This window comes from Ictidomys tridecemlineatus, chromosome 6 (genome assembly GCF_052094955.1).
Source record: "Ictidomys tridecemlineatus isolate mIctTri1 chromosome 6, mIctTri1.hap1, whole genome shotgun sequence".
Classification (NCBI taxonomy): Eukaryota; Metazoa; Chordata; class Mammalia; order Rodentia; family Sciuridae; genus Ictidomys; species Ictidomys tridecemlineatus.
The window spans coordinates 9,355,403-9,369,177 of NC_135482.1; the positions used below are offsets into that span (position 1 = coordinate 9,355,403).

The 13,775-nt window shown below is 61.0% G+C and overlaps 1 protein-coding gene across 7 annotated transcripts in view; it reads right to left on the minus strand.

Annotated features, from left to right (window-relative positions):
* Positions 1–1,497: 1,497 nt before the first annotated feature.
* The window catches only part of Triobp (TRIO and F-actin binding protein), a 52,337-nt gene continuing 40,059 nt past the window's right edge, over positions 1,498–13,775 (minus strand). For 5 of the 7 annotated variants that reach the window (XM_078052762.1, XM_078052761.1, XM_078052763.1 and 2 more), the window contains 9 exons: positions 12,703–13,180; positions 11,992–12,102; positions 6,853–7,000; positions 5,277–5,379; positions 4,699–4,858; positions 4,501–4,611; positions 3,608–3,694; positions 2,689–2,851; positions 1,498–2,148 (listed from right to left, as the gene is read on the minus strand). In XM_078052762.1, coding sequence (XP_077908888.1) covers positions 2,690–2,851; positions 3,608–3,694; positions 4,501–4,611; positions 4,699–4,858; positions 5,277–5,379; positions 6,853–7,000; positions 11,992–12,102; positions 12,703–13,180 — 1,360 coding nt within the window. In that variant the 3' untranslated portion in view covers positions 1,498–2,148; position 2,689. Of the gene's footprint in view, positions 2,149–2,688; positions 2,852–3,607; positions 3,695–4,500; positions 4,612–4,698; positions 4,859–5,276; positions 5,380–6,852; positions 7,001–10,696; positions 11,847–11,991; positions 12,103–12,702; positions 13,181–13,775 lie in introns of those variants that run through there. The other 2 variants (XM_078052764.1, XM_013357320.4) reach the window with 1 other exon arrangement.

Consider the following 13,775-nt stretch of genomic DNA (forward strand, 5'->3'; position numbering starts at 1 on the left):
CTTGTTCATCCTGTTGTTGATGGACAACTGTTATGTCCCCAGACTTCGGCTGAATGGAGCCGCTGGCTCCTGACTCTGCGGGCTCCCGCTGGTTCCTCTCTGCTGTGTGCGCAGGAGTGAAACGCGGCCAGCTGTGCAAACCCAGCCCCGCCGTGTCATCGCCAGCACTTGATAGGGTCAGTCCTTCTAGCCTGGGGGTCCCAGCCGCAGGCGCGTGGCCTTCCAATGGCCTGGCGCCTCCTGACTCCTGCCGGCCAGCTGCTTCCCACGTTGGCCTGGGGCTGTCCCACTCACCCAGAGCCCTGGGGAGGAGGAGGGGAGGACACGCCACCGCCCAGGTGAGATGGTGGTCCCGAGCCGGACTGAGGCGCGGTGGAGGGCAGTGAGGGCCGCCTGGGTAGGTGGCGGGATGGGGAGGGAGAGGAAGGGCTCAGGTCTGTCTCCACGTGGGGCTGCCAGCTGCAATCTCCTCTCTGAATGGTGGGGGATGCTCCTCGTCCCCTAAGAGGTCCTGAGGCAGGTTAGCCCTAAGCCTGGGAGACTTGGTGGCCTGGGGACCCTGACTACTCTCAGATTCCCAGCACAGGGATGAGACAAGAGGGCGGCAGCATGGACTTCACTCAATGCCGTTAGAGGCCCAGGGGGCTTTCTTTCCTGTACCCCCTCTAAGAAGCAGGGAACAGGGCTGGGGACGTGGCTCAAGTGTTCCTGAGTTCAATCCCTGGTACCCGCCCCCCCCCCAAAAAGAAGGGACACATACCACCCCACTCCTCCGTGCACCTCACAGGCTGGAGCTGCCTTCCTGCCATCTCTGAGCCAATCCCGGGTGCTCCGCGAGCGCACGCCTGTCCTCTCCTCCAGGGCACACTAGGGATATGCTCAGGATTGTTCCTGCGGCTCCTTCTGCTTAGAATCCCTCCTTGACTTTCCCATTTGGAAAGCTGCTTCCAAGAGCAACTGCCGGCCGAGCAGGGCTCTCGAGCTCCCACAGGCCTCTGGGATCCAACCCAACGTGTGTTTCTATGGCTCAGAAATGGGGCCTCTTCCCAGCCCAGTGTGACCATGGCCATGGCCAGCCGATGCCCACCTTGCTCAGAGCTTTCATGAGCTCTAGGCCAATCCTCCGTGCAGGAACGGGGAAAAGCAAAGTGAGGCTCCAAGAGGATGACCCGCCCGGGTCACGGCCAGCGGCAGCCTCAGCTCCTGCCCTCTGCCAGGCCTGGGTGCAGGGCCTTCCCCCAGAGCGTGCCAGACTTGGGTGCTGGTTCCCCAGGGACCGTGTTGGAGAGCAGACGGCTCCAGCAGGTCAGGGCGGGGCCTGCAGGACACTCAGATGTCACATCCTCCCCTCGTGGAAGAACTGGCTTCTCAACTCCACCCTGGAAGCCACACGCCACCACTCACACGAGGGTGGGGCGCTCTGGGGCGCCGGTGAAGAAGCCACTTGAAGAAACCCCACTCTCCATTCCCCCCGCCTGGCCACCCAGGGAACCGGAGTTGCTGGAACGTTTTATTAAGTTAAGGAGGTTCACAGAGCAGGAGAGAAGCGCCTCATGGGTGGCGCCAGCGTTTCCATGCCCAGCACCCCTTGGAGGAGGAGGTGGGCCGTGGGGCAGCTGCTGGCTTCCTCGGTCCCTCTGTCCAGAGTCCCGGGTGTGGGTCCACCCAGGGCAGGAAGTAGTTAGTGGGAGGTAGGCAGGAGGAGGGTGCTGGCTCGCGCCTCTCCTCACCAGGGCCACCTGCCTGGCTGCTGCCTGGGCCTCCTCTGTGACCCCGGGCAGGGCCACAGCCGACGCCCCAGCAGGGGACTAGACACAGGGGACTCAGTGCCGGGGCACACACCACCAGGAATTGCTTTTTAAAAAGTATAAAGTGTTCTGCAAGAAAAAAACTATATAAAAATCTCTTCACATATAAAATCCTGAAGAAGGTGCCAGGTAAGACCCAGTGCAGGGCGCGCTCAGATCCGCAGGGTGTGCACGTGTGTGTATGTGTGTGTGTGTGTGTGTGTGTATGTGTGTGTGTGTACACGTGCATGCGCGGCCGACAGGTGGCGAGAAAGCTTGGCTTCTGACTCCATCCATCAGGGAAAGAGGGCTATTGGTCCCTTGGGCTGGAGGGTCTGCAGCTGGACTGGACCAGGAGGACCTGGAGGGCAAGGGCGGGGTGCTGAGGACCAGAAGCCCCAGCCGCAGGCCCACCTGGGGTCGGTCCTTCCACCCCCTCCCTTCCTGACGGCTGCGCCAGACCCCGGCTTCCAGAACAGCCAGTGGCCCCTCCCGTGTGCCTTGGGAGGCCTGCGCGGCCTGGGAGGAAGAGGACATCAGGCAGGCGGGCCCTGGGAGGGGAGTGAGGAGAACCCCTGGTGTGCGGGGACCCCCGTGTGCACAATGCACCCCTGAGGTCTGGCCTGCGGCTCTGGGGAGGGGCAGAGCGCCTGAAAGTGGCACTCCTGCATCCCCACTAGCCCCGTGTGGCCCAATCAGGCACAGAGTGGCCCTGGAGAAACGTACGCACACAAGTTCAGTGCAGCCCGTGGCCTGATTCTGAGCTCCCAGGGACAACCCTGTGTGGCCAGGGGGTGACCGTTCACAGAGGGGGAAGGTGGCCCGGCAGCAGCAGGGGCGGGTGCAGCTCCCTCCCCCAGGCCTGGGCCCACGGCTGCCTGCCACAGAGCCCACCGCTCACTCTACTGCGCCAGGCTGTTGCGCGTGGACTCCTTCTCCTGCAGGGCGGCCATGGCCAGGCGCAGGTGCTCCTTCAGCTGCTCAATCTCCCGCTCTGACCGCGTCTTGATGTGGTTCAGCTCCACGTATACGTCCTGGTACTTTCCCGAGGTGAAGCGCTTGTCCTGGGGGAGCGGGTGGCTATGAGGGCCTGAAGTCCCCTGGGCCTGACCTGGGCACATGCCCACCTTGCTGCTGACCACAGCGCCAGGTGGCCAGGCCCTCTGCAGCTTGGTACTTTGGCCCCTTTAGGGCCCCTCCTGGGCCACCCCCTCCCAGCTCTACCTGAGACACAGGTTTACTGTCATCTCATCCCATTGGGGTGGGCACTGAGGCTTAAAGAGGTGACGTTCTGCCCAAGACCACAGGGCAGTGAGCGGAGGGACCAGGACCAGGTCAGCCTGGCCAGTGCCGGGGCCGGCTCTTCAAGTGTGGTGAGCCCCATGCTGCTCACACACGCCCAGAGCCACCAACACGTCCACTTCTGGTCCCAAACTGGCAGAGTGTGTTGGGGCAGGACATAGTAGCCAAGGGTGGGCCAGCCAGGCCACAGACGCAGACCTGGCGGGCACCCCAGCACCCCAGCACCTAGCCACATGGCCTGGGCCTCACTAGAGTGCACACTCCTCAGGGGTAGGATCTTGGTCTGCTTGTTTGATGTCAGGACCCAGCATGGTGCCTAGCACACAGCAGGCGCTGAATAAATGAAAGCAAGTGTGGGCCTCGTCCAGTCACTTCCCTTTCCTGGCCTCAGTCTCTCCGTCTGTAACTGGGATAATGACACCTTTGTGGGACACACAGAAGAGGAGGATCTAGAGGGTACCTGGCACCCAGTGTCTCCCAAGCACCCCTGTGCCCCCGCCCCAGGGGCCGGTGCCCACCTTCTGCATCCCCTGGAGCTCGTCCCGCAGACACTGCACCTCCTTCTTCAGGTACTGGAGCTCATTCTCCTTCACTCGCAGCAGCACCTGGGGACGGGGCAGCGGGGTGAGCCAGGGCCGGAGTCCAGAGCACCCAGGCCCACAGGGCACCCAGAGGGCCTCTCGCTGCCTCGGAGCCTGCTCCACATCCGGGGTGGACTCTCCTGAGTCCCTCCCGCCCGCCCGCCCTGTCCACAACAAGTGCAAGGGAATCTCATACCTGCAGCCCCAACCCCGCACCAGGCCTTCCTTGTTGGGGGCAAGGAGGTCAAAAGGAGGCTGTGTTGTGGACTTACGGTCAACCAGAGCTAGGTGACCATGGTGGGCTACCCCCAAGGCCCAGGGGCAGGGCTGCTAACTTGACCAGGGGGCTGCAATCCCAGCCGCCCAGGAGGCTTGAAAGCTGTTTTTTTTGTGTGTGTGTGTGCTGGGGGTTGAACCCAGGGCCTTGCGCCTGCGCAGCCAGCTCTCTACCAACCGAGCTCTAGCCCAGCCCAGCTTAAAGGCTCTGACTGAGTCGGCCTGCCTGGTTCAAGCCCTGCTCCTGCAGGGAGGAGTAGGGGACCCCAGGAAAGTGCCCTGCTGCGGGGGGCCTGGTGTATGTGAGTTACTATTACAAAACGGGGTGACCCTGGATCTCACGCAGTTTCCCACTCTACGTTGTCTAGTAAGGGAGGCGCTGGCCCATCCTACAGAGGAGCCATTGTGGCTCAGGAAAGCAGCGGGACAGGACTGGATGGGCGGCCCGACCCTGGAGGCTGGGTCCCCAGCTGCAGGTGACTCCCTCTGTCACAGGGAGCTCTCTGCACGGCCCTGGCGGGGGGCCACGTGCCTGGCGTCGGGGAGCCCCTCACCTCCAGCTCACAGGAGCTCCGCTCGGGGCGCCCGCAGCTGTTGCCGGTGCCCTGGGAGGCGATGAAGCTGCGCAGCCGGTCGATCTCCTCCGACAGGCGGGTGTGCAGCTCCTGGAGGGGGGCGCGGTCAGGCGGGTGCTGCCCCGCCCCGCCCCTGCAGCCCCGCCCCCTGCAGCCCCGCCCCCGGGCCAGGCCCACCTGGTTGTGGCGCAGCAGCTCCTGGCCCTCCTGCTGGCAGCGGCGCAGGGTGTCCTCGCGCTCCTCGGCCTGCCGCGTCAGCGCCCCGATCTCCAGGCACTTCTGCGAGTAGCGCTCCGACAGCACCTGCAGCTCCCGCTTCAGAGCCTCCACGTCCGACCTGCGGGGAGGGAGGGCGGCCAGCTGCAGGCGACCAGAACTCCTGGTCCCTCCCGCTTGCCCTCGGCCCACTGGGGCATGGGGGCCGGTGACAGCCTTTCTGGGCTGCAGGGTGGTGGCGAAAGCCTCTAGAGTCCCCCAATTCCAGAACTGTGCTCTGTGGCGGGGAGGTGACACTGCCCAGACCTGGGGACACTAAAGGGGCAAGGAGGAGGGAGGTGGTCAAGACCAGCTCAGACAAGCCAGAAGAGCTGTCACGGGCACTGGCCTGGGCTGGCTGTGGCCCTGCTGTCCCTGTTCCTGTGTGAGAGTGGGCAGGAGCCTCCACGGGGCACACTTGTGTCTTCTGCCAAGCGGGCAGTAGGGCCGTGGCTCCGAGGCAGACCCTGCCCACGGGCTCCAGGGCTGTTCCCTCTTACTGGTGCTGCTTCCGGAGGCCGTCTGGGCCCTGCTGCAGGCTGCGCGTCTTGCTCAGCTCGCGGCTCAGCTCCTCCTGGTAGGCCTTCTTCATGGCTTCGATGGCTAGGACAGGGCAGAGGGGAGGAGAGGTTGGAGAGGGGAGGCACCAACCCCAGCCTCCTCTCAGCCTCCACTGCGCCCTGAGTGGCTTTGGGCAAGTGCTCAACCTCTCTGAGCCTGTCACGGAAGACGAATCCTGTCTGATGGACTCTCGTAGGGAGACCACAACGTCTAACCACTGGTGCCTCCTGTTAGTAACTGTGGGGTTGGACCTGACATGGTGGACTATCCCTGCAGAGCCCCGAGGGCCCTCGAGCAAGACCCGTCTGCCTCGCCCAGGCTCAAGGAACAGAGCTGGAGCTGGACAGTCTGCACAAACCTGTGTGACTTTGTGCAGGTGACTTAACCTCTCTGTGCCTCATTTGGAAAGTAGGGAATCAGCTGCGACTCCACTCCAGGGTCCCTGGAGGATGTGCGTAGAGCGTTTAGAGCAAGGCCCTGCACAGAGCGGACGTTAGCTGGCTGTTTTTCTCAGACCATGAGCTCCCAAGGCCCGAGTACTTTTCCACACCACACAGGGTTGTTGTGAGGTTTAAACAAGTCGCCATCTGTAATTTTACCCACAATTCCCAAATCCAAAAGCTCTGAGCACAGAAATGAAAGTTTCCTATCATTCTTCTGATGGAGGTCCCCAATGGGAAGGGACGTGAGGCTGTTCATGGTCTTTGCTTTGTCACACAAATGCCACTCCATCCATCTCACTGCAGAGCTCTAGTGCTGGATCACAGGGGGCACCTGGATCCTGCTGGGTGAGGGTGGCAATGGCGCCCGCACAGGGTGACCTCCCCAAACACAAGCCCCCGAGCCCAAGGCCCAGCACGAGGGACCGTGGGCTGCACATGAAGCACCGTGTCCAGAGCTGGCGGCTGCAGCTCTGCATCATATGGCCTCTTTTATGGCTCCTACGTTCTGCCCTGGGTGCCAGGCCACAAGCCCATGGGGTGCCAGGCCACAAGCCCCCGGGTGCCAGCACACACCGCAGTGTGCAGTGGAGGGGGAGGAGGTGTCGCCACCTTGGGCAGTTGCTGCTTCTGGCTTGAAGGCCCGGGGGACTCAGAGCGTGACTGCAGCAGAGTGCTCGGGCTCAACCCTGGCTCTGCCGCCTCCAGCTCTGCCTTCTGGGACAAGTCGGCAGCCTCTCTGAGGCCCAGCTTCTTCACCTGGGAAACGGGCTGCTCTGGGGAGCAGTGAGGACTAAGGACATCTCCTGGCCAACACAGAGTGGGCACACCTATAAGGACAGGGCCTGTGACTTGAGGTGGACGCCAGGGGCTACAGGCCCTGAGGGAAAGCAGTCCCAATCCCCGGGCAGTTACTTCCCGTCTCAGTCTCGCCTTTCAAAGGAGGGCCAGAAACCAGTTCTGCCGCCGCCACCGCCGCCGCCTCCCAAGCCCGACACCGAAACCCTGCCTCTTAAGAGCCTCCCCAGTTCCTTCGGGAGGCTCAGTGCTGAGGCCGAGCCTGGCGCGTCCTCACCTGAGGCCGTGGCCGCCGTCTCCTCGGCCAGCAGCCACTCCTTCTCCTGCTGCAGCCGCTGCAGCTCGCGCTCATGGTGCCGCTGCAGCTGCTCCATCACCTGCTGGTGCGAGGACTCCATCTCCGCCAGGCTGCGCTCGCAGGCCTCCTGTGGGCCAGAGGCCAGGAGGTCACCGGTTGCGCCACTACCCAGGCCAGCAGCCCTTCCAGGCAAGAAGCCTCCAGCAGGCTCCTCGGCAGGACCTGGACCTGCCCACCAGCTGCACCTGCCACCCGGCCACCCTCCTCACCCAGAAGCCTCAATCGCCACTCTCTGGCCTCAAACCCTGCAGGCTCCAGTCCCTGTCCCGCAGCTGGCCTTGTGGCCCATCCCTCCCAGCAACCCGCTATGAGAACACAACCCTGGGCACGTCCATACTCTGAGCTTTAGCTCATGCTGTTCCCACTGCCCGGAATGCCCTGTCCTCTGTCCTCTCCCTAGGGAACGTGCCTGGCCTGCGGCCCAGTCAAGATGCCTCTCATAGCTCTGTCCCTGGGCAGCCTTTTCCCTGCCTCCAAAGGTTCTGCTTCTGCCAGAATGTAACACCCCCAAACAGGGACCTCTGAGCCCTGGGGTCCAGGCCAGGGCACAGCACACAGCGGATGCTCAGCAATCGAGCTGAAGTTCATGACGTAATACCAAACAGGGTTCTGTAGACGGGGGCAGGGGTTTTAAAGACTGGCGATGCCCACGGCTAGGAGTGCCCACCATGACGGACACGTGCGGGTGGATTTGCGCATCACTGCACAAATGTTTGTTTGGTTTTGTTTTTTGCGGTGCTGGGGATGGAGCCCAGGGCCTTGTGCATGCGAGGCCAGCCCTCTCCCAGCTGAGCCCCAGCCCCAGCCCCGAGTCACTGCATTTGAACAATTTATCCCTGACTAGCAGGGCAGCTCTGAAGTGGTCACACAGGGAGCCACACAGGAAGCCACACGTGTACAGACTCGGGGACAAGGGTATTCCTTGTGGAAGGTTGGCAACAGATGGAAACGAGAAACAATCTAAATGCCAGCGGGAGACCCTTAAATAAATGACGGCAGGGCACCTTCTGAAGGACTCCAGGCAGCTGCTAGGACACAGATGCCCCTCTAGCTGCTGCGGAGGGTGTCCCAGGAGCCAGGCCATGGAAGCTGGCCGTGACCATGCACACAAAGTGCTCCCGCTCACAGGCAAAGCACATCTGGCTCTGTGTCCAAGTCGCGTGTGTGAAAACAGAGACGGGCACAGACTGTGGGAGGGAGGAAAACAGCACCCCAAGATGTCCGTGCCCTACGCCCTGGGCCTGCGTCTCAGTCCATGGCAAGAGGAGTCAAGGCTGCGCGGGATGCAGGCCAGCTGACCACAAACTAGGAGATCAGGCTGGACTGTGGGGCCAAATGCAATCACAGGGGAGCAGCAAGAGCCGAGGGAGACGTGACCAGGAAAGAGTGGTCACTGGGGCATGAAGTGACAAGGACCAGACTTCCCCTCTGCAGTCTTTGAAGATGAAGGAAGGGACCAGGAGCCAAGAACAGGCCTGCCACCAGAAGTGGGACGTGGCAAGAGCCACGGAGGGGGAGGCCGTCCTGTGGCCCGGTCAGACCACGCCAGGCTCTAGCCTCCAACCAGCGGAGACCTGTGCTGTTCAAGCGCTGTCTGTGGTCACCTGCGCCAGAGGAGACAAATGGAGACGAGGTGCGATGGTCACTGGGGTGGGAGAGGCAGGGACACGCTCTTTTCTAACCTTTCCATTTGTTTCAGTCATTACTACTACTTTTGTGCTGTTGGAGGTCACAGCCAGGGCCTCACCCGGTCCGGGCAGGTGCTCTACGACCACCAAGCTCCATCCCCAGCCCCTGTGAGAACGTCTGGAAAAGGTGAACATGTCTCTTGTGTCATCTTTTGGGGGGCACCAGGGACTGAACTCAGGGGTGCTTGACCGCGGAGCCACATCCCCAGCCCTATTTTGTACTTTATTTAGAGACAGGCTCTCACGGGCTGCTGAGTGCCTCGCCATTGCTGAGGCTGGCTTTGAACTCGTGATCCTCCCACTTGAGCCTCGGAGCCGCTGGGATTACTGGCGTGCACCACCGCGTCCAGCTCTCGTATCATTTTGTGAAAATGTTTCCAGTAATTAAGAAAGGCAGGGAGGAGCCGGGCAGGACAGCACTGCTCGGAGCCAGGAGAGCTTCGCTGTACCCTGCAGCAGGCCTCTTGCAGGGAGGGAAAGGGCCTCCTGGATGCAGGTGTTCTGGTGGGAGAGGCACGTCTGCCCTCTGAGCCTCTCTGCTGTGTCCCAATGTCCCCTACTGAGGACCACAGAACATGGCTTCAGAGCCCCACAGAATGGATTCCTTAGGAAGTGGATCTGCAGAGCCCCACCCTCTGAGCTTAGCTTCAGCCTCTCTCAAACTCACAAGACCAACCCACGAGGCTCCCTGAGCAGAGGGGCCGCTGGGCACAGGAGGACAAGGTCAGCACTATTGGGGGAAGCCTGCATTCTTAAAGGGCCAGCGCAGGCAGGCAGGCAGGCAGGCAGGGCAGCTGAGGGTGTGGGGTAACCGCAGGAGTCCCGTGAAGAGGAATCCTAGAAGGGGAGGTGCTGCCCGACCTACCTTCCTGAGTGGCCCCAGGTCCCGGTACTGGCTGCACCTCTCCAAGAACACCAGGTGAGAGAAGAGGCTGCGGCACCACCGCCCGGGGCTGGAGGGGTCTCCTTTGCCAGCGGAGGGGCTGAAGTCCCAGCGCATGAAGCCAGGCCCCTCGAGGGTGCCGAGCCCCACAGGAAGGGCGCCCGCTCGGCCTGAGACACCAGGCTGGGGAAGCTTCCCCAGATGACACCTCTCCAGGGCCCGCTGACTATCTAGCCACCTCGTCCTGGGGGACACGTGACAACTTCCATCCCAGTCTTTACCGTTTCGACTACCTTCCTTCAGCTGAACCCAATCCGCCTGCTCCCCGCCCGTCCCATCCTGAGAGGACAGAGTGCCAGGCCTCCGGAGCACACACGGGTCTGTGACAGCCCAGGCCACGCCCCTCTATCTGTAAGTCAGAAGCCAGACGCTGCTGTTCAAGCTTCATTTTAGTGGCAGAAACACTTTCCAAATGGAGCAAAAGCTAGTTAATGGCAAAACAGTGAGGCGGAGTTGCTGGATTCCAGGGCCCACCCAGAGCACCTGGAGCTTCCTGGGGGGCGGGGGGGGGGTCTCTGAGGTCTTCCAGGCGCCCCAGGCTGTGGTGAGGGCCCAGCCTGCAGAGGGGCCCTGCCCAAGGCACTTTGACAATACCCGTTCCCCTGCACCCCCAGTCCTCCCTCCCCAAACCCAGGGACCCCAGGCTAGCCCTCCTCACCAGCCCCCACCCCACTCCCTCACTGAACTCGTCACCTTCAATTTGGCCTTGGGTGGCCCCAACTAGCACAGCAGCCAGCCTCGAGGGCTCCCCTTGGCCTGCCCAGGGCCCAGCCCTACAAGGCTCCCCTCTCGATGCCCGCCAGCCCACTGCCCTCCAGCTTGGCCCACTCCTTGCCTGGGCTCTGCCCTCTCCAGACCTGCCCTGTCCCTGGCAGACCTCCCCAGGCCAACTCCTCAGCTTGTCCTTGGAGGCCCTCAAGAGGCAGCGGCCGGCCTCCCCCACACACACACACACCACTCTCCCATCAGCGCCCGCCCCTCAGGAAGCCTTCCTGGATCCCCCTGGTGGTGACCTCCCCCTTCCCCTACTGGAAGCTTCCAGAAGGGTCCTGCTCCCAGGGTCTGGGACCCCAGGTTCTTTTCTCCTCAGGCAGTGACGTGCTGACCGCAGACAGCTGATGATGCAAGACCATTTCAAAAAATTAAATTTATATATTCACCATTAAATTAATTACATTATAAACAAAAACACTCAGGATGTATCACTCCCTAATTGTTTCCCGTGTTTATTAGCACGCGTACGTCCTGAGGGTGTGCCTGATGGTGCCAGAAGGGGCAAGCGCTACCTATCCTGCGGTGTTTCCTCCCAGACCCTGGCTCCAAGACGCCAGGGACTTGGGCTGGACTCGTGGCACTGGCCACATGGGAGTGTTACACCCCGGAAACCCGTACACATCACAAGTCAGGGCTCAGGTTGTTGCTTCCTGGATCAACTACAGACTTCAGCCAGTGACGAGGAAATGCGGAAAGGATGCAGGTTAGACTCTGAAATGTGTCATCGATAGCTTTGAATGCACACAGAACCAAAAATTGGAAAAACATTCTTAATAGAATATTCTCAGTAGAAACTATTATGTGATTCAGGAAAGAAGTCTGCTCACATTTACCAAGTTTCAATGTACGTCTTCTTATTCATTAGCATAAACCATATATCCATCAACACACACATTACAACTACACGTGGACACGGCAGGAGAAGTCACCGGAGCCCTGAGACAAGTCCATCTGCCATATGGAATTCATAAAAAGTATCACATCATTTTTATTTGTAAATTATATACTAAAAACATCCTTTATATGGGGAATATTTATAATAAATGTGTACACACACACACACACACACACACACACACACACTTTCTGGAGAGCTAGCCGTCCCAGTTGTGACAATCAAGAGTTTCCAGACACAGCCAACTCTTCCTGGGGGACAAAAATCCCTCCCAGTTGAGAGCCGCTGTCCTGGGAGGACAGTGTGCTCCCAGAGGGCCACTAAGGAGGCCCGTGTCCTGCAGACCTCCTTGGAAGGCACAGGCAGGCTTTCCCTGTGTTTAAGGAACAACTCCCAGGGCCACTGGCCCCCCACTTCCCCAGGGTGATGCAGGGGAGGGGTCCAAGTGCAGAGTGTCACACGGGGACTCACACACAGGCTCTGCAGTCAGCTGGACCCAGGCTCAAATCCCACCTCTGACACCTGCAGGTCGGCTGACCTCGGGCAAGTCACATAACCTCTCAGTGCTCAGTGGCCTTGTCTGTAAAATGGGCACAGTGATCATGCCCACCAGCTGTGGGGAGATTAAATGAGATGACGCATGTCAAATGCCTCACGGTTCCAACCGGCAGGAAGGGCTCCTAAAACATTAGCTGTTTTCTGGTAACACAGCAACCAGAAACCTGCCCCCAACCCCTCAAAACAACTCTGCGCCCTACCTGGGAGATGTAGCCTGGGGGGACGTGGCCATCCTCCTGGGACCTGCGTGCATTCTGAGGGGTCTCCCCTCGGAGGCGCCACGCCTCCAGCTGGGCTCGAAGAGACTGGACCTATGGGGGAGGAGACCAGGTCAGCAGGCGCAGAAGCAGGAGGGACCTGGTGGGAGGCAGGGAGGGGACCACAGGCCTCCAGCTTCCAGGTGCTTAGGAAGGGCTCAGGGGCTGAGAGGGACACGCAGCCCTCGTGTGGAGGTGCAGGCAAGGGGACGGTTGGGCTGTTTCCTGGATGGCCGAGTTCAGCCCAGAGAAGCCCAAGCAGGTTGGGAACAGCACACGGCAGGCACAGACCTTGCCCACACCGGGGAGGTAGCAGGGGCACCTTAAGTCTGTTTTGCCACCAGTGAAAGGCCCGCACTGTGGCACTGTGGGATCCCAGGTTGCCCGGCGACTGAGTAACCAGTGAAGCGGACCCAGGACCAAGGACAAGGCCCGGGGTGTACAAGATGCACAGTTGGTGAGCTCTCTCCACCTCCAGGCTTAAAATTCAGGGCAGAAGCGGAAAATACACACGCGACTACCGCGGCCCAGCCTGGGGAGGGCTCCCTTCCCGGGAAGCGGGGCATCAGATCGGGCGACCCCCCACCCCGGGAGCTAGGCCAGAGCAGCGCCAGGGCGTGAGTGCGTGGTGGGCGCGGCCGGGCAGGGGCCCACCTCCTTCTCCAGGGCCTCGTGGCTGTCACTCGGGCGGCGCTCGCCTCGGCTCTGGTTGAGCAGGGCGGTGAGCGGCACCCGCTTGTTGTCCCGCAGGGGCAGCTTCTCCAGCTCCTGCCACTTCTTCTCGATCTCCTCGCTGAGCCGGCTCTGCTGGTCCTCCGTCAGCGGGGCGCCCAGGCTCCTGCGCGGCCCCTCGCCGGCGGGCACCTCGGGGGCCCGGCTGTCCTCAAACCACTTGCGGCGCTCCTCCGAGCGCTGGGCCAGGTCCCGCTCCAGCTCCTCCTGCTTGGCCGGGCGGTCGGGAGCGCGGGCCCGCTGCGGGGAGCCCTGAGTCAACGGCGACAGCTCCACATAGTCCAGGGCCTGCCGAGGCCCATCCACCTTCCGGGGGCCGGCCCGCTGCTCCCCAGCCTTCAGGGAGCCCTTCTGGGAGCCATAGCCGTGCAGCGTGTTCTCTTTATTGCACTCCGAGAGCCTAGGCAGGGCACAGCAGGGCACTCTCAGGTGGGACTTGCCCACTCGGTCCCCCAGGAGCACTTTCAGAGGGCGGCTCAGGTGCCAGGAGCTGGACAAAGCCCAGGGGAGTAAGCAACCCAACCTGGAGGCCGAGGACCTGAGATTCACTGTTTAGAGACCCTGGGGGCATCCCAGCTCTGCACTCAGAGGAGCCTCCGTTATCCATTTGTAACACGGGACAGCACTGACGTGAGCACTTGGAGAAGAGTGGGACGCACCAGGAAGCCCCTGCAAATGCTGGCCAGTGCATTATTACCAAAAGCAAGAAACAAAAAAACATATAAGACAAGGCCCAGGGGCTGGGGCTGGGGCTTGGGTTTGATCCTCAGCACCATATACAAATAAACAAATAAAATCAAGGTATTCTGTCCAACTACAACTAAAAAATAATTATTTTTTTAATATTTATTTTTTAGTTTTATGTGGACACAATACCTTTGTTTTTATGTGGTGCTGAGAATCAAACCCAGTGCCTCACGTGGGCTAGGCAAGTGCTCTACCACTTGAGTCACATCCCCAGCCCAAAAAAATAAATATTAAAAAAAAAAAAAGAC